Source organism: Hippopotamus amphibius, chromosome 9, assembly GCF_030028045.1.
Source record: "Hippopotamus amphibius kiboko isolate mHipAmp2 chromosome 9, mHipAmp2.hap2, whole genome shotgun sequence".
NCBI lineage: Eukaryota > Metazoa > Chordata > Mammalia > Artiodactyla > Hippopotamidae > Hippopotamus > Hippopotamus amphibius.
In genome coordinates this window covers 116,838,709-116,863,119 of record NC_080194.1, presented here as the reverse complement: position 1 = coordinate 116,863,119, position 24,411 = coordinate 116,838,709, and the positions used below count along the sequence as shown (strand labels likewise).

The following is a 24,411-nucleotide window of genomic DNA, read 5'->3' as shown; positions in this document are numbered from 1 at the left end:
CCAACCCTGCCTGGGACTGGACAGTTAAGTCTGTTCAATTTTGAGGCCCAGTGAGAGGAAGCTACTTGTCCAGGATATAAGCTACATTCTCCAATACTCTCTTTATCAATAATAATAATATTTTGGCTCCTAATTTATCTTTTTTTTTCTCAATTAGTTCAGAATACAAGTAGGGAAGAGGGTATTATTGAGGCTCCTTAAACACTCTAATATTCAATCTAAACAATTTTAAAACGAACAAGAATGAAAATATTTTCAGGAATAAAGACACTAACTATGACAGACTACAATCTGAGTAAGATAACCAATTCTAGGTAGAAAAATTCTGGTGAGATATAAGGAAGAAGTTCAAGTTCCTTCCTGTGCTGGAACAGACTTCTGGAAATAGTCTGAAATCTTCATAAAGAACACTAAGTAAATCCATCTAGGATGATATAGGACGGTATAATCCTAAATGATCACTGAAACCCATGCTGTAAAGGGATGATGCCTCAATAAAGGGGTGCCTAGAGGATTTATACTTATCAGAAGCAGCATTGTTTATTGTTGATCTTGTTAAAATTAACTCAACAAAACTAAAAATTTTTTTTCACTAAAAGTCTGTCTTTTTAGGGACGAGAAAACAGTGGCTGTGAGGTTAAAGGATTTGTACAAAGCAAAAAGACATCCCCTTAAGACTGAAACCCAAACCTCCTTTCCCTCTTCTGTATTCTGGCAAAAATTTTAGCCACTGAAGAATTTTAACCTCATTTAAGTAAATAAAAGGTGTGCACAAATAAGATATAGGTAATACTTCAAGGAAGAGTTTTCTTGAAGGGAGGCTTTGGAACCCTGAAACTCAAACCTCACGTGCAAAGCACTGACGTGCAGGGAAAAATGTAGAAATGACTATTTCACATTGGTCAAATATAAAAAGCCTAAGGAATCAAATCAAGTTATGGATGTCAAAGTGCTTCAAAAACTATAAAGCACTATATGAAACGAAAGACACTGTTTTAATATTGAGTTCCAGTAACCAGCAGAAATTTTAACACCAGCATAGAAGAATTAATGTAATTTTGCCATTATATTTACCTACCATTTAATACTTTTTATTACATTAACAGAAGCTGCCAAGGGTCCTTACTAAAGTACCTACCCCTCAGGTATGTTCCCCATACATGCAATCTCTCTCTCTGTTTCATTAGAGTTCCCTGGCCATCCAGTGGTTAGGGCTTGGGGCTTTCACTGCCGCGGGCTCAGTTCAGTCCCTGGGATTGAAGATCTAAATTTTGGGAACTAACATCCCCAAAAGCCAGATCCCTGAAAACTATGTGGCTTGTGGCATGGCCAAAAAAAAAAAAAAAAAAAAGGCCATTTTATCTTTAAAAATTTGTGCATAACCAACAAACTCCTGAAATGCTATCACACACAGATGAAAATTAAAGGAACATCCTTTCTCTGTATTTGGGTCAATATTATAAAAACAAACTAAAAACTGCTGGCATGAAGCATGTTCCATAATCTTATGGTAATACAGTTTATTAGTTGGGATTTTAGGAAGTTATTCTACTCAGCTTTTGTTTTGGGGTATTTCCTTTCCTTTTGTGGTAGTTCAAGTAGAAGTTGAGGAGTAGAGAGACTAGAATATGGAGATGAGAGACTGAAAGAGGAGAAGCAGTGATGGAGAAGTCCAAAGCCAAGAGGGAAGACAAATTTAATTGACTTGTGCTAAGCCTGGCTCTATTATTCTTGCTATTTCTTCATTTCCAATAACATCTAATAAAGAAATTGTGTCAGTTCTCACAGTACTTAAGTTCTGAGCCTTAGTTTCAACACTGGGATTCTGACACCTGTTATAAACTAGAACAGCAACACAATATCTAACTTTTACTGAGCACTTCCTATGTGTCAGGCACTGTTCTAAATGTTTTTCATGGATTAACTCAATCATTGATAATCCACTGAGATGGATACTATTATTATCCCTATTTTATAGAAGGGGAAGTATAAAGAGAGAGGCTAGGTAACTTATCCAAAGTAACAGAGTTAGTGATAAAGTTTGGATCTGAATCCTAAACTTTCCCTTACTAGTCTACTGCAGTGGTTTTCAAACTACATTCTGTAGAACCTTTCAGCTCCAGGAGTTCTATTTTCAAAATATATTTTGTTCATTTAAAAAATTGCAGTAAAAACATCACAATCAAGACTTTTGTACTATGTATTCACCAAATGAATCAACACATTAACTTTTTGCTGCCAGGTGAAGTCACTTTTATGCAGATCTTAGCATAAAGCTAGTTCTGTCACTTGTGAAAATTTAACTGAACTTCCTGTAAATGTTTCATTGATTTGGAAAGTGTTAACTCTGCACTGATTTCTCTCTCTCTCTCTTTTTTTAACTCAAGACTGGATCTGTCCAGGTAAAAGTGTACAGTGAGCATACAAGCTCAAACACTAGGCAAAGTTCAGGTGCATCTTATCACAATGCAAAAGCACCAGAGTGAACAAAGGAACATACCATCTCACTCATTTTAAGTTTTGGGGGGCTTATGGTCTGACATATTTAACGGTAAGAAATATGGGTTAGGGAATTCCCTGGCTGTCCAGTAGTTAGGGCTCCGCACTCTCACTGCTGAGGGCCTGGGTTCGATCCCTGGTGGGGAACTGCAATCATCCCACAAGTTGTAAGGGTTTAACTGAAGGGTATCTTGAGATGGCAAGGGAAACTGTTAGGAAAAAAGAAAAAATCACCTCCTCTACCCCACTTCAGCCACACATCACCACCGTCACACTCTGGACCTTGTGCCCACAATCCCCTGCCCTCCCACTCTGCTGTATCAATCCCTTCCAGTCAAGTCTTCAACTTCATTGGGTCCAGGTCAACTATTTCATTGACCCTAACCACCTGCTATTCAATGACCAAAATATCAGCTTTTTCCTTTTTCACTTTTGCTCTTTGTCCAGCTAAGATTTCATGAGCCATCATTACAATATTTTGGTCTACACCCTAAACACATTTGCTCCTCTGTCATTTTGTTGCATGTATCTGGCAAACCCCAATCCTGAATGAAACCTTCTATTGGCTTTCACCACACACTGGTGCCAGAATAGCTGAGCACTACCAGAGTGTCAACAAAGCAGATGGGTCATCACATTGTATGTTCATGGCTACTGACTTCAATGAAGTTCCCACGCTGCTAGATAATCCTGTCTCTGATTGGCATGCTTTCTCTCACAACTATTTGCTTATTTCAATTTTCTACTTCTTTCAAACTTTGGATTTCTGTCCCTCCCATCTCCAAGGCAATTCACAGCTGATGAATTTGCTTAATTTGAAGGAGTTGTATTCATCCTATTCTTGCTTTCTTTCAAACATAATAGAGCATAACATCTTCTCAGGAATGTTATGCTATTACTTCTCTCTTTCTCTTCCCTCTCTCAACTATATCTTTCTCATGGACATTCAGTCTATTTTATACTTAGGGTTCCACTTGAAACTTCTTTATAAAAAAAGATCTGCTAGAACAGTGAAATCTCTTTGCCCCGAAGTATGTTAAGTCTCAAAGAAAGTCTCACAAAATGAGTCATTGCTCACATAATCAGGATAAAAACAACAGGTCATGGACTGGACATGAACTGGTCACACACATAACTGCAAACTAGTAGTAACAGATATTACCAACATTTTCAGAAATAAAGCCCATAGCTTCACCAAATTCTAAATCATTGATATTTTCTTTATATGCTTTATGGTTTAAAAGAATCGAGATATAATTAACATATAACATTGTAAATGTTTAAGATGCACAGTGTTTATTTGATACATTTATATATTGCAATATTACCACTGTAGCAATTGCTAACACCTTTATAGTGTCACATAATAATCATATATGCTTTACAATTAAGACGTCTGCTAACACTACATAGGCAAGAAAAGGAGTAGAAATTTTTAGAGTGTTATTTTAATAACCAGTAAATCTGACAGCATGATTTTTTGCTACTAGGTCTAGATGGGGGAGAGAAGGGAGGAGGAAGCAACAAATGTCCCAGCCACAGCTTTTTTTAAGAGCTAAAAATATTGCAGGATAAATACAGAACCATAAGTAATACTTAAGAAGTAAGTTTGACAGCATAGTGATACATTCTTGCAACAAATTATTCATGCAGGGAGTCTGACATTCCCAACCCCCATTATTCCCTTCACCTGCACAGAACAAGCAGTTAGAAAACAAGCTCTTCCTTTATTCCCATCAGCTCTTCTGGCAGCTGTTACATTAATTAAAGGTTTGGTCTCACAGGTCTGGGTGAGTGTGAGTGAGTGGGGGGGGGGGGGGAAGGGGGGGGTGCCCCAAGATGAGAAAAATCCTGCAAGGGCATTCAGCTGGGATACCCTTCAGAAAGATGCCTACCTCTTTCCTGAGGGCACCACCTTGTCTCTGCTGCCCACAGCTCTGTGGTGTTACAGCAGGCACCGCTACTGGGCTGCCTGCAACTCTGTGTTATTTAATTCTGTAACTACTATTAGGATCTCTAAAGCGTTTTGTGATGCGCTGGAATGAAAGACGCTCCATAAAATGAAGTTTATTATTAGTATTATTACAGCTCCAGGGCCTAAAATAAAGCAAAATTATGACCACACAGACTTCAAAGGGAAAATCGGAAGCCTCATGCATCTCCAGCACTGCCAAGTGGGCAGGGGCTGGGCGGGGGCGCGGGCAGGGGGCTCTCATCCGGCGCCCCCCACGGCCACGAGCCCTCCCGGCAGCATTAACCCTGCCCCGCCCGGACTTCTCCCCCGGACGCCGCTTCCTGACGGTGGGGCGAGGGGGGGTTCGGGGGTCAGCGGTCAGACCCGACTCCTCTTGGCCTCTCATCGACCATCAGCTCTCTGGTGACTCTCACACCTCGTAGGCTGCCTTGCTCCCGGCCTCAGCCTCTCCGCCTGGTTTCTAATTCCTTCACAGGCGCCTCAGTTTCCTCCAAATCGGTTTCCTCCAAGTCGGTTTCCTCCCGTCTCCCACCTTGACTTTTTTTTTTTTTTTAAATCCAGGACGAAGCTCGTTCCTCCGCGGTCCCTCAGGCCGGCGGCTGTCTCCCCTCACCCCCCCCCACCCCATCCCCGGTCCAGGACCGCCAGCCCCTGCTCAGGTCTTCTCGCCCCTCCGCCCCGTTGCACTCAGCCTGGGGCGCCGCTCCCCTCCGCCCGGGGGTCCCGCTCGCGACCCCCGCGTCCCCTTCGCCATCCCCCGTGCCCCTCGGCCGCCCGGCCCAGCAGCCCCGATCGCCTCTCCGCCCCTTTCTCCTCAGGCCGGCCCCTGCCTCGCACCCTCCAGCCCCGTCCTCTCCTCAGCCGGGTCTCCCCTCCCCTCCCTCCGCCCTCAGCCAACCCTCCGCCCAGCCCCCGCGCGCCCGCCGCTCACCGGCGGACTCCCCGGTGTTGATCCAGTCCGGGTTGGCGATGCTGGCGATGGCGAAGATATCGGCGGCCAGAAAGAGACATCCTGAGATGATGGTCAGTTTATCCATCTCCTCGCCCCGCTCCCCCCCCCACCCCCCGAGCCCCGGGCAGGCCGCGGCTTCACGCCTCCCGCCCCATGGGCCGCCGCCGGGGCCACGAGACCCCGCGCCGCCGCCTCGCGCCCCCTCGGCCCCCGCGCGCCGCTCGCGCCCTCCGCGCGCCCGGGACCAGCAGCCGCGGCGCGGCCCGCACAGCCGGAACCGCCGCCCGCCCCGGAACTGCTCGGCCCGCCCGCCCCTCACCCGGAAGCGAAGTCGCGGCGTGGGCGAGCCGGCTCCGGCTCCCGGCCCGCGACGACCCCGTCCCTCCTCTCCGTGGTGCCCTGGCCCGCGGCCCCGAGCCTCCGCCTGCCCGCCTCGGGCCCCGCTCCGCCCGGCTTCTCCTCGGCCGCCCGCCTCGCTGCCCTGGACAAAGGCAGGAGGCGGCCCCGAGAGCGCGGAGGGAGTCGGTGGCAAGCCCTTGTCACCTTGTGTCATCATTGCCTCTGCCGTAGCTGTCAGCCCCGGGACTGCCCCATTTAGGAAATGGCTATGGACAGGCTCTGTGGGCGCTCGGGGTGCTGGAGTGGACGCGAGAGACTACGTTCCCTTTCCCCGGAAGCTTACCTCCTGGTGGGGAAGAGACAAACCGTGTTAAAGATCGATCTTTAAAATAATGTCAGGTGTTGGTCTATTAATTAAATTGAGGGTGGGTCTGATGGGGGGTTTGGGGAGCGGCGGAGGTCCTTAGGATGCTCAGGGAAAGTTACACTGAGAACGCCTGGTTCATAAAGACTGATCTATGAAGATCTGGGCAAGACTGTTCCAGATGGAAAAGGAAGTGCAAAGAACGTTAGGGGAGCGGGCAAGGAAGAGGTTGGCTTGTTCACGGAACTGCAAGATGGCCTGTGTGGCTACAGAGTGGTAAGAAAAGACAGACGTAGGCAGAGACCAGATGTAGGACTTTGAGAGCCATGGTAAAGAGTTTGGATTTTGTTTTAAATGTAACGGGAAGGCACTGGGGGGCTTAGAGCGGGAGAGGGACGAGGCCTTATTTAATCTGTAAAGAGAGTGTAGACTGTAGAGGAGAGGGGCAAAAATGAAAGCAGGGTTACCAGTTAAGAGGCAGAGTCTTCCAGGAGAGCGGGAAATGTAGCTTTAGCTAGGATGAAAGTAGTGAAGATGGGGGACAATGGGCAGATCTGGATGTTTTGTAGGCAGAGCGAAGGACTTGCTGATAAACGGGGGAGGGGTTGAAAGAGAGGACTCAGGGAATGACTCCTAAATTTTTGGCCGAAGTAACCAGGTGTTTGATGATACTATTTACTGAGGTGGGATGTGGGAAGAGGCTTAGGTTGGATGGAGAAAAAAACAACAGTCCAGAAGACGTTGGCATAATTTGTTAGCAAGGCAGATGGTCTACCACATAGAGTTTTGCTATCTAGTGGATGTTTCCTGTTCTTCCATGGCTCATGGACCAGATCACCATTAACCCTGACTTTGAGTCCAGCCCTTTCTTTCCCAGATAGTTCCCCATGCAGGAAACAGAAAATGAGATGCTCATTTTCTCTGTAAGTGCCACCTAGGTCATCTCTAGAAAGACCTAGAAGAGTGACATCCGTCTCTATTTTTGGAATGCCTACATGTCCACAGTACTCAGCAAGTTTCAGATTTCACCAATCCAACAGCCTTGCAGAAATGCACAGTTAGCAGTATCACTACATAGATTGGGTAAGGAAGTTTGATTGCTAGCCTACAGACTTTCCTGTCCAAACATTGGTCTCTTGGGTGGGGGGGAGTTTTTTTTATTATTGTTGTTGTTAAACCATTTATTTTTCCTCTGCCACAGAAATGGGCACAAGCTGATTTATATATCCCAGGGATTTAGACATAATGCATTTCACATTACTGCAGGAGGTTTCACTGTTTGTTGTTGTTTAAACACTGGAGAAGTTTTGTGGAGTCATATCCTTGGCTTCTTTCTGGTATTTCTGTTGCCAAGTAGCAGAGACTCCGACTATACGGTTCTGAATTCTCAAATAATGTCCACTGATGTTCACTACTGGGCAGTTGATGAGAATCCTAGGGTGAAATGTTGGAACAGTTGCCTATTCTAACTCCAACTAAGTGGAATGATGACTTGATTCTTACGTTTAAAAAATACAAGTATAGGCACTTTCCTGGTGGCACAGTGGTTAAGAATCCGCCTGCCAATGCAGCAGACACGTGTTCAGTCTCTGGTCCAGGAAGATCCCACATGCCGAGGAGCAACTAAGCCCGTGTGCCACAACTACTGAGGCCCTGTGCTGCAACTGCTGAAGACCACGCGCCTAGAGCCCATGCTCTGTAACAAGAGAAGCCACCACAATGAGAAGCCCAAGTACCGCAACGGAGTAGCCCACACTCTCCACAACTAGAGAAAGCCCGCGTGCAGCAACGAAGACCCAACACAGCCAAATGAATAAAATACAAGTATAAATTCCTCCTTCTACCCAGGCATCTCTTCCTGGTCCTTCTTGCCTTCGCCCCTCCATGAAAGGTTCTGGATCTAAGATTAAAGCATAAAACAACCAGTACAAAGAAAAAGAATTTAAAACATTTTTCTTACCAGATTAATAGCTGCACATCACTACAGACAATAGTCATCTACCCCATTTCTTACCAACCAGGATGTGGGGTGGAAGGGGTGAGCAGGGGCCAAATACTCTGTTTACCGATTTCCCATTAATCCCATTAATTTGGGGCTGTTTTTAGCCCCAAATCACATTCTCGCCTGCCAATGTACCTAGTATTTCGAAGTCCCAAGACTATCAGAACAGGACAGATCAGTTATGTTCTCCTCTGTATCTCAGTCTCGATGTTAGTAAAGGCAAACCCTAGGGTTTAGGGAGAGGTGGTGTGATGAAGTAAAAAGAATACAGAATCATATTTTAGTCCTATTCATGCTACTGACTTGAACTTGGGAAAGTCATGTCACCTCTCTGGGCCTCTTTCCCCTATCTGACTCTCAGAGTCAGGCACTCTGCTTTAGGGATAGAACGTCCCCATCCTCTCACCCCTAAGCAAAGCAGCTAGGGCTTTTCAGAGAGAGGATGAACCATGAGGCTCTTTAAGGCAGAAAGTCCTTGAGGACCCAGAAGAACATAAGGCCCCCAGGAGGGAGCTATGCTGGCAGCCTGAAGTCATAAATAGTCATTCTGTGGTTGTTAAAGGGCTGTGAACACAGTGTGCTTTATCATGATAGATGGTAGGCTTTGGCCCAGCAGAGGCTGAATCCAGATGGGACCTCAGGGAAAGCTGTGGAGGGAACTGTGCAATCACTCTTCTCTTGAAGGAGGATCTTTGGCCTGACGGGATAAAGAACACACTGCCTCCCTGGGGGTCAAGGTTACCGTGCAGGCTAAGAATGTAGTGGATGTACCACGCATGTTCACCTGGGATTTCTGAGATTAGACGAAACAGAAGAGCTAAATCTAGAGGTTAGTGGCTTGTGCCTTGGGCTCACATCTCATTCAGTCTCACGGATTGGGTTCTGTCGGAGCTGACTTGGAGATGAGAGATTATTGACCACTGCGCAGGAAGTTTATTAGGGCGTGCTCTTAGGATCAACTCCTGCGGGGGGAGGGAAGCAAGCAGGATTGGGCAGAGGGAGCAGTTTGACGGTAGTGCAGTCACAGGAGGCTTTGGCAGAGCCCATGGGGAGCTCTGATGCTGGGATGGCTGTTCTGAGTTGTTCTGAGTTGGGGTAAAGGGGACATCTATGCCTTTGCATCTCTGCATGGACCAGTCATTGGATACTAGTTACGGGGCATGACCTTGCATAAGGTGGCTCTCCAGCCAAGGACAATTCCTTGAGAGGGCTGACAGCTGAGAGCTGTCAACCTACAACCTCCTCAGTAGCTGGGCCATAGGTCCTCCGGTCCTGAAAGGGGACTAGGCAGGACAGAGCAGCATTTGCAACAGTGCGCCCGTTGTGCTGCACAGACCCACTGGCTGCTTTTTCCGTTCTGAGAGCAGCACCTTTAGGACCCTGTGGACGTCTTTTCCTGTGGGAAACTTATAAGAGGAAGGTTAGTGGGACAAAGTATAGCTCTTGCTGCTGCTGCTGTAGTTCACCTTAAGGTATAACTGACATACTCATCATTTCCCTCCCCTCCTATCCATCCTAGATCCCCGTCACCCTCTGCTGGCACCTCTAGGTGGCTTACATGGTGGGGGGGCCCAGACCTCCTTCCCTGAAGGGGTTGAGCCCCTGGTTGCCATATATTTCTTAGGCTATAGCTGCTGTATTTGTCCATTTACTGTAAAATAGGGCAAAGGAGAACTAAGAGACACTTAGGTGGATCATGTGGGTGCCAAACCATTCCATTTTGCTACCAGTGAAAAACTGAACAATCTTAGTGCTTCCCTGTGCGCAAGGCTACATACATTCCTCCTCTACTGGGGACAGGATCCTCATTATTACCTGGGCAGCAGGTCCAGCTCCAAAATCCCATCTTAGCATCTACTCTTTCATGCTGTCCCTGGCACAAGCTGTTGCAGGTTGGGTTCTCTAGGAAGTACTCTGAGTTGCAGGGCATTTGCTGGGGAGTGCTCTTGGGGCCCACATCTTTGGAGGGAGAGAAGGAAGCAGGACCTGGCTGAGGGAGAAGTCAGGTTGCAGTGCAGCCATAGGAGGACCTCAGCGGACCCCTTCGGGAGCTCTGAAGCTGGGATGGCCCTCTAGAGTTGTTCAAGTTGGGCTGAGGGAGCCAGGATTTTTACCCTGCATTGATCAGTCACTGGATGCTAGCTGCCCTGGGTAGGTGTGATCTTGGGCAAGGGGCTCTCTTCAGCTAGTGGAAGGGTTGGGGTGGAGGGGGAGGAATAGGTCCTTCAGTCCAGAAAGGGGATCAGGACAGCACAGCACGGCATCCACAACAGTTGTGATCCTTCAATTCCACCAGTCAGTGTGATCTTGGCATTCACAATAAAGTTTTCAGTCTGGGATGGAGGGAAGGTGGATGGACCCTGTGTGCCAGGCACTGATGTGCTCCCCTCACAGGACCTTGAATACTGACGTGCTTTATTCCTGAAAACTCTCACTGTTCTCTGCTAATAGGAAAATGGAGGAAAAGGATGCATTTTATGGTGGAATTAATTTGGTATCTAGATAGAAGCCTCACCAGACTGGAGGAGGAAAAAGGTGATCTATCACAAGGAGCTAGCTGCAGGAGATGCCTTGATGTTGAGAGTAACAGGGTATGGGATGGCTGTTTTCACTTCCTCTGTATCAGCCACTACAACACAAGATTTATCCAACAGGAGATCTGCCCTGGCTTATTGTCTGGATAGAGCCACAGAAACAGCTGAGTAAGCCGGGACCTCCCAGTTTACCATGGAAATCTTTGCAGTGCCTGAGATCTAATAGGTGCTTGATTACTATTTGTTGAAGGTATGAACACAAAAGGCTTTGCTTTTCAGCTTCATCAGAGTGGGGAGGACAATAGGACCTACCACATTACATTGTTTTCTATTTCTTCTAGAATTTATTTTTGATAATTTATACTTTCCTAAAATTGTCCACTTCATCTGTTTTTTAAATCTAAGTTCCAAGAGGATACAGCCCTCGTTCGTTGTGTTTTCTGTTGTGTCCCCAACATCAGCAAAAACCACAGAGCGGGCTTCCAGTAAATATTTGTTGTATGAGTAAATGTGTGTGTGGGAGGAAGGATTATTTTGGAAAAAAAGAAGGAAGAATTAATTCCTCTTCTAATCGTGACTCATTTTTTTTTTTTCAGGCCACCCTTGGCCTTTTCTCATTCAAAACATCCATGAAAAAGAGTGCAGTTCCAAAGCAGTTGGCGCTGTTGATGTAATATTTGGAAATACTGTCACTGGGAGCACAGCAGGGCATCTGTGCTCTAGTATGAACTAGCTATGATCTTCCCCTGTAGACCATTCACATCTTTGAGACACCCTCTGGGCTGCCTCCACCCTCTCCATGTCACTAGTTTCCCAAGAATGGGTGAGGAACCACTGTGAGCCAGGCACTGTGCTAGTCCCGTAGAAGCTCTGTTTTTCTGCACCAAAATTTTCGCATACTGCGTTTTCCAGGGCCCGCCGGGGCCTTGCGGTGACCGCACTGCAGCGCAACGTGTGGGCGGCGTTGTCGCAGCGCCCCCTGGGGGCCAGCCCGAGACCTCGCCGCCCGCGGTCGGCCCGCAGTTCACCGGCTGCGGGAGGGTTCCAAACAGTTGGGAGCTGGACGGACTCCGGCTTCGGCTCCGGGAGGCCCTCCTGAGCGGCCTGCCGTCCTGGGGCCATGAAGAAGGGCGTCCGCAAAAGCATTACAGGTAACCGGGCGGTGTCCTGGGTACCAAGACGTCTTCACTTTTCCTCCTCTGTGAAATGGGCACATGACACTCTTGGGCCTCTCGCCATCATTTGTTTACCAAACTATAATTTACATACAAGAAGAGCCCCCCTTTTTAGTGTACAGCTCTGTGAGTTTTGATAATCATACACTCACGTTTAACCACCACCACCAGCAAGGTGTGGAGGTTCCACTGCCCCCCAAATCACCTTGTGATGCCCGTTTGCTGCCAGCCCCTTCCACCACCCCAGCACCTGACACTCCTGATCTGTTTTCTGTAGCTCTGCCCTTTCCACAGAGAATGTCACAAAAATGGAGTCCTATAGTACGGAGTCTTTTGAATCTGGCGTCTTTCACTTAACCCTGCTGTGTTTTGAGACTGGGCTTCACAGTAGATTATCTCATGAGCACTTTATTTTTATTTTATTTTTAAAAATTTTATTTATTTTTATTGGCCGCATTGGGTCATTGTTGCTACACACAGGCTTTCTTTAGTTGCAGCGAGTGGGGGCTACTCTTCGTTGTGGTGCGTGGGCTCCTCATTGTGGTGGCTTCTCTTGTTGTGGAGCATGGGCTCTAGGCACGTAGGCTTCAGTAGTTGCGGCACACAGGCTCAATAGTTGTGGCTCACGGGCTCTAAAGCACAAGCTCAGTAGTTGTGGTGCACAGGCCTTGTTGCTCTGTGGCATGTGGGATCTTCCCGGTGCAGGGCTCGAACCCGTGTCCTCTGCATTGGCAGGTGGATTCTGAACCACTGTGCCACCAGGGAAGTCCCCATGAGCACTTTAATTTGCAAGCTGAGGTTGGAACTCAGACCCTGTCTGTGATGCTAGTTCTCTGTTTGCTCAGGAGCCAGAGGCTGGAGGAGGGGGATGACCTGTTCCAAGTCTCTCCTGTAATCCTGAAAAGTCTAGAAGATGGCACCTTCTTTACACTACGTTACTTTATTTTCCAGAGAGCATCTGTGGTTTGGGGGAGGGTGAGGTTGAAGATAGGCACGAACACTTGCTTGGAGTTGAAAGGGCCGTGAAATGGGCCAGCTCCCAGCAGCTGGAGGTGTGGGAGCAGGGGAAGCCCCGACCCCAGCAGTGGGGAGGGCTCCTGGGCCCCCCAAATACCACAGTCACATGGATTTGGCAAAAATTTGGCAAGTAACAGTTTGTCACTTCTCCTTAAAGTGCTGTGTGTGTGAAATGCAGCATACTCTTGTGTACTGAAAACAACTTTCCCCAGAAGCTTCCTGTGGGCTGAAAATGAGTGTCCGCAGAAGCTTCCTTTTGGGAAAATAACTTCTTGTTTTAAATCACTCCTTGGTCTTCAAAACTTTTCTTGTGAGATTTAGTTCTGCAGAAAACATATTTTAACCCCTCCCTACCCATTTTTCCTGGATCTTTCCTTCCCAATGCTTTTTTTCTCCTGTTGATTTCCACTGACGTTGCTTGGGTGGATGCAGTCACCCTTTCATTTCTCACTTCCACTGTGGACCCCACACTCCATAGAACAGCCAGAGGTTTTTTGTTTGTTTGTTTCTTTGAACGCAGATCTTAGCTTGTCCTGCTGAAATTTCTGCTAGGATTTTCCAGTGAGGTGAACCTGCGAAGCAGCCTGTCTGCTCTGCCTTTGCTCTGCCTGCCTGCCGCCTACTGGTCTCTTTTATGTTCTTTCCTGTCTCGTTAGAATCTTGATCTAATTTGCTCTCTTCCATCCTACTTTGCTTAAAGCTTTTCTGTTGGTCTTTTCAACCTCAGTTCAAATTTTACTTCCTCTGTGAAGCCTTGACCTGCCCTCCCCCCAGGAGACGTTAGCCTCCTGTTGGTCACCCTCAGAGCTCTCTGAATTTTTCCTTCATAGCATGTTTTACAGTTTGTTGTTCAGCATAGGTTTACATGATTCATCGGTAGTTGTTTCCTCCACTTGGCTGGAAGATCCATGAGGGCAAGAGACACTTCTGTTTCCTGCCACACTGCCTGTATCAATAAATATTTGTTAAATGAATGGATAATAAAAACTCACATTAATTAAATATTCGCAACGTGCTAGGCACTGTGCAAAAGCCCTTTAACTGCCTTCTTTAATTTAAAAGAAATAAATTTATTTATTTATTGGCTGCATTGGGTCTTTGTTGCTGTGCGAGGGCTTTCTCTAGTTGTGGCGAGCAGGGGCTACTCTTCGTTGCAGTGCACAGGCTTCTCATTGCAGTGGTTCTCTGTGTTCCGTGTTGCACAACACAGGCTCTAGGCGAGTGGGCTTCAGTAGCTGTGGCTCAGGGCTCTAGAGAACAGGCTCAGTAGTTGTGGTGCATGAACGTAGTTGCTCTGAGGCATGTGGGATCTTCCTGGACCAGGGATTGAACTCGTGTCCCCTGCATTGGCAGGCAGATTCTTAACCACTGCGCCACTGGTGAGGCCCCTCCTTTAATTTTCGTAACAACCCTCTGAGTGGGCATTTTTATTATCCTCACTTTACTGGTGAGGAAACTAAGGAAGAGAGAAGTTAAGCAACTGCCCCAAGGATCTGGCTTTAGAACCCCAGTTACTGCTGTCATGCTGATGTCTAGGCGAAGGACTGAAACAAATCTGCCCTTTTTCAGAAAAACGAGTCGGCCTCAAGGTCAAGCCATCTGTACACAACTTGAGCAAAACTCAGCAGACCAAACTCACTGTGGGCAGCCTGGGATTAGGCCTGATCATCATCCAGCATGGGCCCTACCTTCAGATCACCCACCTCATCAAGAAGGGGGCTGCAGCCAGGGACGGAAAACTCCAGCCAGGTGACTGTGGCTTCCCCATGCCTCCCACCCCCTTTACCTCTGCTTCCCTCCCATCTCTGCCTTCAGGGAGACTCAGGTAATTAGGTTTCACTGTAACAATGATGATGATGACATTGTTTGAGAGCTTTGGGTGGGTAAGCCAGTGGCTATTACTTGTATAACCCTCACTGTCGTGCGTATTTATTCACTGAATTCTTACAATAACCCTCTAGGTAGGAACTATTATTATCGTCCCCCTTTTACAGGTGAGGAAACTGAGGCTCAGTGAAACCGAGTTCCTTGTCCAGGTTCACCCCCATCTAGCGGGTGGGATTCGTATACAGGCACAGCATCCCTCCAGCGTTTACGGCTCTCTGCGGATAAAGCTTTCTTCTTTCATAAGCAGCATTAGTCATCCTGACCATCCCTGAGATAGATTCTACATTAAACCACCTTACAGATAAGGAATCAGATATCTAGTAACTTGTGGATTGTCACACCAAGGAGTGGGGATTTGAACCCTTTCTCTCTGTCAGTACTGCCTTGCTTCTCTTGTCTTTGGGTGAGTGAAGTTTCCATCCAGTTCAAGACGTTTTCCCAGTGCCTAGTCTGGGCCTAGTGCTGTGCTCAGGAATCAGGGACACACAATGGGATGGTAAGGTGGTGGGAAGGAAAAACCATTCAATGCGAGTAGCCTGAATTCAGGCCCAGGCTCTGCCACTTTCTGGTTCTGTGACCTTGGACAAAGTCCCTTAGTCACGTCATCTCTAAATTGGGATAATATCACCTGTGTCGGAAGTTGCTAGGATTTGATGAGCTAATCTCTTTGAAAATGCTTTGAGAACTACAGTACTATAAAAATACTGGCAATCATTTCTCTTAGGCTGTTCTTAAGAGATTCTCTAGACTTGTATCTTTTTTTTTCCTTTGTTAACCAAAATGATTGTGGTACAGGAGCCCCCAGTGGATTAAACCACTGGCTTGCAACTCTGGTTACCTACTAGAATCACCTGGAGACCTTTTTTTTTTTTAAATTTTTTAAATTAATTTATTTATTTGGAGACCTTTTTTTTATTTTATTTTTTATTTTTTTTTATTTTTATTTTTGGGGGGGTACATCAGGTTCAATAATCTGTTTTTATACACATATCCCCGTATTGGAGACCTTTTAAAACGAAAATGACTTGGTCCCATCTCCCCAGAGATTCTGATTCAATTGGTTTGGGTTTGGGGACAGGGCAGTTCATGGTTCAGAAGCTCCTCAGGTGATTCTAATTGCAGCTAGGATTAGAAGCAATGGATTAAAGAATTAAGTAGATCAACGATGCTATTGCAAAAGTTTATCTCACCTTAAATTCAAAGCATTTTCTCTACATTTCACTATTCGGTGCTGGGGAGCAAACTGCCAGAAATAGAGTTTTGGACTTTCCAGACCAAAAGAACTCTAGGCCAGGTCCCATGGGCCTTTTCTGCTTGTTCTCCTTAGCTTCTCTGGGGTCAGGGGACAGATGCTGGTTGATAACCAGAGTGCACACTCACTAGAGTGGGACAGGAGTATGCTTTCATGCACATGAAACAGAATCTCCTGGTGGGGCTATAGTTAGTGGGCTCTAGAGGTCAGAGGCAGTCTTGCATTCATCTTTTAAATCTAGGACTTACCTACAGCACTGGCACATTTATTATGTCTGTGCTTGATAAATGAATAGTGAGTATTTGTCCTAGGCATTTGGCAAGGTGTTTCCACATCTATTACCTAATCTTTGCAACACTCCTGGAAGGTAGAGAACGAAATATAGAGGCTTAGAGAGATGAAGTACCTTGTTCAGTACAGAGCTAAGTGGGCGGTCAGAGCTGAGACTTGAACCCATGTCTGCTTAGAAAGTCCATACCTTTGACTAGAAAAGAGATTTCAATAGAGAGTAAGTCCAGGGCCCCAAATCTCTTCATGGCAAGTCAGCTACTTCTCATCAAGGTTTAGGTTTCAAAGACTCAGTCCTTTTGACAATGATTATGGGATTTTGAGAGGTGATGGTCCTAGAAACCTGATGTTTTTTTGACCCCATTACCTCCCAGCCCCAGTATTTCTCATTCATGTGCTTTGAATTTCTCTCTTTTTGTTGTTTCATAACAGGGCTTCGTCTTGATTTCCTAGTTAGTTTATTACAGCTCAACTTTAAAATCCTTTTGGCCAGTATAGCTTTAGCAAACTCTGATATCCAGAGTCTTAAGAAATTAATAATGCTTTGAAGGTAAATACAAGTCACATACTGGGCACCACCCTTAGCAGGCCACATTCACTCAATAAGCACTTGCTGAATGCCTGCTGTGTGCGGGCATCCTGCTAGGCCCTGGGGTATAATGATGAACCAGACATATGTGGTCTCTAAGCACACAGGGCTTATGGAGCTTACAGCAGCTGAGAGAGATGGGAGAAAAATAAAATCTACTTTTTGATAGTGGCTTGGCTGTGGCAAAGTTGATTAAGTATAGGTAATCAAGACAGTTTATATAATGTGTTCCTACAGCCCATTAAAACAGAACGAATGTATAATGTTGAGATGCATAAATACCAAATTGGTGTTTCTTTATGAAGGGCGATGTTAATGTCTATTGCTGGAGTAGTCACCTTCATACAATGACACACTTGGTTTACAGCCAGGACGGTCAGGGAATGAAGCTGTTTATTTTCTGCCCTCTTGATAAAAGTCACCCTTTAACAACACAATTAAGCAGGATGCCAAGCCACAGCTTTCAGCTGTAAACAATCCTTTTAACATTAGGCAAGTAAGCTCATCCAGTGAGGATTTTGTTTTTTTCCATTTTAATGAACCTCCGTAGGGTGAAAAGCTGTTTCAGATTGCACAGTCTACAGGGAGCTGGGAGAAGCCCTGTTTCATTATGAAGTCAGCCCCGGCTATTTTTAAAGACCAAGGTAGAAGGTTTTCTCCACCCTTCTAAGTATTCACTTTCTTTAATGCTGTGAACTTTGGTTTCTGATAGGATCTAGAACTATGGAAATTTGTCCTTAGCATTCCTTTGGAATCAGCATAGTTCCCAATTATAGCACAGTGGGGAGTAGTATCAGAGAAGGTTCCTCATCTTGACTATTTTCTCCTCTGAGGTTAGGCTTCAGCTGTCTTGGAATGAGGGTGCTTGAGGGTCCCTGGCTTCCCATGCACAGAGGGGTGAACACGTCCTTTGGGACTCATTGAGGTCACTTTATCCGATGTTAGCTATAAAGTCTCCATGACCATTTAGCAGGATGTTAGTACTAGTAAGAGCTGATGACTAAGATTTTACCCAGTGTGAGTCTATCTGTCCTTAAAAAGCAATTTCTCCATATTCCTTCCTCTTTTGCTGAATGCCCTTGTAGCAGTCAGAGGTCTTCACGGCAAGCAATAGAAAAATTCTGTTTAGGCACTGGATTTAGAACATGGAGCCTGACAGAATTGCCAGAAAGCCTGGAGAACCAGGTTTGGGAAATAGTGAGAGAACAGAGCCATGGAAACTGGGTCCCCTGTCACCTCTCTGCATTTCCTGCTCTAGGTTCAGTGACCCAGGGGGACTGACCAATAGCTGGACCTAGTGTACATGTCCATGCCCTAGCAGCTGGGTACAAGTGAATAACTGGTCTTTTTAACATCCAGTTTGGAGGTCCAGGGGCTTGCTGTCAAGATGTGGTTCTCTTCCCATCTCTTGGGGGCTTGGAAGCTCCATGGTTGGCCACCACCCTTCCCTCCCTGTTCAGCACTGGCCTATGGTAGGGGACCTAGCTGTCAAGTCCCTTTGAACTGACATACTCTCTGTATACATATCTTAATTAAAGCATGCTAATCGTCCAGTGTTTCATGTAGAAATTACTTACTCAATGAATACTGCATAAAGGCAGAACATTAAACTAAAAGGCTTAATATTTAATATGGCCTGCTTACTGTGGAGGGCATTGGAAATGGTCAGGCAGGTATAACAGAAAGTAGGTCATTTACTTAGTATAAGTGGTTTTTTTCTTTAATAGTAATAGCTATTTATTTTACTTGAAACAAACACATTTTTAGAATCCTAAAGAATGGTTCAGATTATGAATGGTTTTTAGCCTCTGTCACACCAAGGACTTGAAATGTTGTAAAAACATGCTACAATATCTACCAATACTACTAAGACTATTAAGAAACATCTTGCATGTATTCTTCATTATTCGAAGGACACATGTCACTGAGGGTCATTTTTTATTAAATAAAGGCTGAAGCCTGGCTTTGGTTCAAAATGAACCAACAATATGAACCCATAAAATGAAAAACCTCACACCTCACAAAAAAAGAAAAAGAAACATCACACAATAAAGCCGGAAATGGTATGATCCTTTTAAACCATTATCTTAATTTTACTGATTTTTTTTCCTCTTTTTCAGGTGATGTTTTGATTAGTGTTGGCTATGCCAATGTATTAGGATATACTCTTCGAGAATTTTTAAAGCTTTTGCAACATATCACCATAGGAACAGTGCTGCAAATCAAGGTTTACCGAAATTTTATTGACATACCCCAAGAATGGCAAGAAATACATGATTTAATTCCTGAGACCAAATTCCCAATTACCCGGTAAGTAGTTAAGTTTAGGAAATCTTTGTTAAACTACAGAATCCCCCAGGGTCTGTGAAGCACAGAGTCTTAACTTAATGTGAGAATTATCAGTTGGATCATGTAGGAGGGATTGATGACACTGGCCTCAATTTAGTGGGTTTCTAAGTCCTTTGGGAAAGTACCATCTGTAGAAATGATAAAGGCAATAGCCTCGAACATGGAGTTTAAAAGAAGACCAAACTGTCCAATGGCAACTCTGCCTCCAAATCTACATACGTGACTCCACCTTTTCCAAAGTTAGCCCTTAAACAAGTGCTGTGAATCTCATTTCCTCATTTGTCTCCAACATATGCAACTTCTCTGGATTCTTCCCAATAACATTTAAACCTTTTAATTTTATTATAATTTTTTAAATTAATTTACTTTATAATAATATTTCTATAATATTTTTATTTTATTTATTTTCAGTCTTAACTGCAGTGTGTGTGTTTCTCTCTAGTGTGAGGAGCTCAGGCTCAGTAGTTGTGGCATGCAGGCTTAGTTGCCCCGTGGCGTGTGGGATCGCAGTTCCCCAACCAGGGATCGAACCCACATCCTGTGTTGGAAGGCGGATTCCCAACCACTGGACCACCAGGGAAGTCCCTAAGCCTTTTTAAAACCTCTACCATCGTGGCAAACCCCACCTTAATTCCACTCCCCTCTCCTTTCCCTTCCAGCCACTGTCCTGTCCCTTGACTCCAGACCCATTGAAAGAGTTGTATTAGACATTGCCATTTCCCCAGGAGGCACCATTTCCCACCTCAGTGCAGGCCCTTTCCCAGGGTCACCTACAACCTTATACTGCTGATTTCAGAGGACTGTCTTTATTTTGCTTGGCTTCTGAGCAGCATTAGACACTTTACAACCTCCCACCTCTTGTTGAAACATCGTTTTCCCCAGACTTCTGGGATACCACACTCCCATGACTTTCCTACCTCCTCTAGTCACTTCTTCTTGATCTCCTTTTACCCAACCTTGGAGTTCCTCAAGGTTTAATCTTTGGCTTTCTTCTCTCGATCTCCTAAGCAAACTCCTTGATTTCTGTGGTTTCCATTAGTACCCATAAATTAATAATTTTCAAATTGTATTATCTCCAAACTTGTATAAACACCCACTTGATAGCTGCGTTTGTATGTATCAGAAACCCCTCAAACTCATTATGCCTAAAATCAAAAGCCAGCTTGCCACCATCTTAGTGGGAGAGCATTTGCGTAGTCAAACAAGTTAGAAATTTAAGGGTTGTGCTTGATTTCTCCATCTCCCTTTTAAGTGACACATTCAGGCTCTGATGCAAGAGTGGTCCTTATTAATTCTGGCCAGATTCCTGAGCACTAGTTGCTACAGCTGTGCACCTTTGCTTATTTGGTATGGACTCAAAGAAATATGGCTAGGAACTTCACTAAGACAAAAAAATGGTCCATATTGCAGACATATTACTTCAGAGTCCAACTTGTGGCCCTAGGGACTGATACGGCCTGCAGATGTGCTTTGCTTATCTCCCTCAGTGTTTTAAACACTGTGGAGGGCAAGGAGGATACATATGGGGGTGCTTTTCCAGGGGCCAGTAATATTCTATTTCCTGACCTGGGCGGTAGCTACCAAGATGTTTATAAATTATTCATTCAACTATTTTGCATTTTTCTGTATATTTCAAAAAAAAAAAAAACTTTAATGAAAAAAGTATTTGAATTACTAAATTTACAAATCTAAGATTTCATGCAGAGTCTTCATCTCTGGTTTCTCCTGAAAAAACCAAAAGATGGGCTTGCATTCCCACATGGTGACAGTGGACTAGAGCTGGGCAGCAGTTGTCCCCTTCAGATCAGGTACAGATTGAGGAAAAAATTCCCCCCAATAACTAAACCAATCTTGATTTGATTAAAAATCTTTAATGATAATAGCGAACGCTTATTCATTGCTTACTATGTGGTGGGCACTGCTTTATAAGCATTATACCATTTAATCGTCATGCCAGTTTTTTATTTATCCTCATTTTACAGATAAGAAAACTGAAGCTAATAGAGGAGTGTATAAAATTGCCAGAGGCCACAGGGCAAAGTGGTATATGTCTGTCTCCAGAACAGCAATGTCCAATACGAACTTTCTGCGATAATGGAAATGTTCTGTATCTGTGTTATCCTGTGTGGTAGCCACTAGCCACAGGTGGCTACTAAGCCCCCGAAATGTGAAGATTTATAACTGAGGAATTTTATCCAAGTTTAATCAGTTTAAACTTAGCAGCCACACTCCCCTGTACTGGGGAGTTCAGCTACTGAACCTGAGCTTTTAACCATTTGCTTATAGAACAACTTCATTCTAAGCACAGTTTGGGACTTCCCTGGTGGCACAGTGGTTAAGAATCTGCCTGCCAATGCAGGGCACACAGGTTTGAGCCCTGGTCCAGGAAGATCCCACATGCTGCAGAGCAACAAAGCCCGTGCACCACAACTACTGAAGCCCGTGTGCCTAGAGCCCTTGCTCTGCAGCAAGAGAAGCCACCACAATGAGAAGCCCACACATCGCAATGAGGAGTAGCCCCTGCTTGCCACAATTAGAGAAAGCCCAGATGCAGTAACAAAGACCCAACGCAGCCATAAACAAATAAGCAAGCACAGTTTGAGATTCAAAATATTAAAAGTCTAAGGATGGCAGATTGCCCATTCAAAAGCAAACACAGAACAGCACACAGAGCAGCACAACTTAAGTATGAGGCTAAAATCCACGAACTTAGGAACAGTATCAATCACATTTTTTTAAAAAAAATTTATTTGGTTGCATTGGGTCTTGTTTGCAGCAGGCGGGCTCTTTAGTTGTAGCATGAGAACTCTTTAGTTGCGGCACGCACATGGGATCTACTTCCCTGACCAGGGATGGAACCCAGGCCCCCAGGATTGGGAACACAGTCTTATCCACTGTGCCACCAGGGAAGTCCCTGAATCCCTTTCTTAATTAAGCAAATTGCTTATAGCTGAGGCATTTTAGCATCTTATGTGGAAGGAGGCAGGGAAGGGGCAGAAGCGGAAGGAAAAGGCTTATTTCACAAAGTTGGTATGACTTCTTTCAGGAGCAGACAGCACTGTGTGCACAATGGAGGGAACACCCCACATGATGCTCTGGGCAGGCCTGGTGGTATAGAAACTGTTTCCAGCTAAGAAGCTGGCTCCGCCTCCTGTCCTTTATGGTTATCTAACACAGGGTTACAAAGGAGGTCCTCTGCAGTCCAAAGGCAAACTGTTCTAGTCCTGAGATCTGAATCTCCTTGCACAGCACTAAATCAAGGATTAAAGAAAATCGTACAATTTAAGACTAGTGGCTCTCAGTAAAAATGACTCAATACCAAATGTTATTTCCAGAAGAGATCAACTTTAGGAAAAGCTGTTCAAATTCTTAGGAGCAAATAAAACAGGCAGGCCTCCAAGGATGTTAGCTGAAAACACCAGTAATTCTGACAGGTTGGGGGGATTGGGGTAGGGAAGAAACCCGTTTCCTATTAGCAGGATAGAAAGTAACAGAGGTTCATAATTACAAGGATCTAGTTCTGAATCTGCTGGGTAATAGCACCAGGATGAGGGGGAGCAGGTGACAGAGAGCACTTGTTCAGGAAAATAAGAGCAGGCGCAGGTGCGGCAGGCATTAGAAAAGTTCAAGAAGCCTGTTGTTGGCAAATTACAAGGAAAAAAAAAACTTTAGAATTTTTTGGATGGCAACAGTGAGGTGGAATAGTGAATAATGAGACATCTGGGTAGAAGGGTGTTCCACAGATCCACATTTGTAAACCCAAATGAGAAGCAAAGAATGATGCTCGGGGGAAAAAAAAAGTCTCAAAGATTGACCAATGATTAGCATGTTGAAGATCTTTGAGATCATTATTTTTGGACACCCCCTTGGAAATCAGTAATATTCTGTTATTGCTGACCCCACGTGACCCATGAAAACTGAGTTCTGTAGAGGAGAGAGCCACACTGACCTGTCATTCTGCGTGGAGTGAAATTAACCCACCCTTAAGGTCTGCTAATATTCTGGTCAGTTGTCTGGCTTAAGTCTGTGCAAAGCTTTTTAAAGTAATGTGAAATAATTTAGGGCAGAATCTTATTTCCATTTAGGAATGGAAACATTTAAAGGTACTTTTTGTTTTTTTGGCCGCAGCTTGTGGCTTGTGGCTTGTGGGATCTGAGTTCCCCTACCAGGGATTGAACCTGCACACTTGGCAGCGAAAGCTCAGAGTCCTAACCACCAGGGAATTCCCTAAAGGGAATTTTAAAAAGAAAACTAAAAAAAAAGAAAACTTTCAATAACACAAAAAGGCAGTGCTAAAGCTACACTGTATTCTTTCTTTTAGGAACCAAAGCAGGTTATAAGACATCTCGTTAGGTGATAATGAATGCTCAGACATTAGGAATCCATTTCATTCACCATTCTTTTCTTTTCAGCACAACAAAGAAAACTGAGGAGGCAAAAGATGACTCTTTCACAAGCAGCGATGACGGTGAAGATGCAGTTTTAGATAAAAGACTTAAGTACTATAAATATCCACGGTCCACTGGGCATCACCCTGCAAGGAGACCGATGTCCATCTCCAGAGAATGGCATGGATATAAAAAGAAGAACCATACTATCCGTGTAGGAGAAGACATTAACTGTGATGTGATGATTCACAGAGATCACAAGAAGGAAGGGCGAGCCCCTTCCCCATACTGGACAATGACCAAGCGAGACAACGAGAGCTCCTCCTCCTCCTCGGCCTCCTCGACCTCAGATGCGTTTTGGCTGGAAGACTATGCCCACGCTGAAAAGGGCAAGAGTGAACCTGCATCAAAAGTTGGTTAGGCAGCAGTCTGCAAATTTGAGGCACAGGAGCATTTACCTTGAAAACACCCATTTTTTTGTGCATTGCCATGTACAGGTTTGCTATACTTACAGGAATATGTGCAGACTTATTTCTCTTTCACAACTGTGTTGTAAAGCCTTTAGAGACCTTCTTCAGTGTGATATCTAAAGACTTCCCTGGGGTCTCACAGCCCTCACAAACCTTATTCAGATCATTACAATTATTCAGATCCTTAAGACCCTCGTTTATGAGAAGAACATCTCATCTTTTAGAAAATGCAGCAGAGGAACCCAATATCAGAATGTGTAAACCTAGTAGAGAACTTTACTTTTTAAGGTAAGTATCACATTTTAATTTAGATACTTAGTTTCTTCTTGTA

General features: G+C 45.0%; 2 protein-coding genes across 3 annotated transcripts in view; one reads left to right on the top strand and one right to left on the bottom strand.

The window, feature by feature from the left end:
* The window catches only part of MOSMO (modulator of smoothened), a 60,349-nt gene extending 54,829 nt beyond the window's left edge, over nt 1–5,520 (bottom strand). For both annotated transcript variants that reach the window (XM_057747840.1, XM_057747839.1), the window contains exon 1: nt 5,406–5,520. In XM_057747840.1, coding sequence (XP_057603823.1) covers nt 5,406–5,511 — 106 coding nt within the window. In that variant the 5' untranslated portion in view covers nt 5,512–5,520. The remainder of the gene's footprint in view (nt 1–5,405) is intronic.
* A 6,265-nt stretch (nt 5,521–11,785) lies between these two features.
* On the top strand, nt 11,786–24,346 carry PDZD9 (PDZ domain containing 9). The gene is made up of 4 exons (XM_057749522.1): nt 11,786–11,816; nt 14,427–14,606; nt 18,994–19,183; nt 23,635–24,346. The coding sequence occupies exons 1-4, from the start codon at nt 11,786–11,788 to the stop codon at nt 24,029–24,031; spliced, it is 798 nt and encodes a 265-aa protein (XP_057605505.1). The 3' UTR covers nt 24,032–24,346.
* Nucleotides 24,347–24,411: the final 65 nt, after the last annotated feature.

Bases quoted from the DNA above. Each gene is read 5' to 3' on its own strand.
- PDZD9 (XM_057749522.1), top strand. From the start codon at position 11,786: ATGAAGAAGGGCGTCCGCAAAAGCATTACAG. The intron at 14,607-18,993 runs GTGACTGTGGCT...CCTCTTTTTCAG, and splicing joins GGACGGAAAACTCCAGCCAG to GTGATGTTTTGATTAGTGTT. The intron at 19,184-23,634 runs GTAAGTAGTTAA...TTTTCTTTTCAG, and splicing joins ACCAAATTCCCAATTACCCG to CACAACAAAGAAAACTGAGG.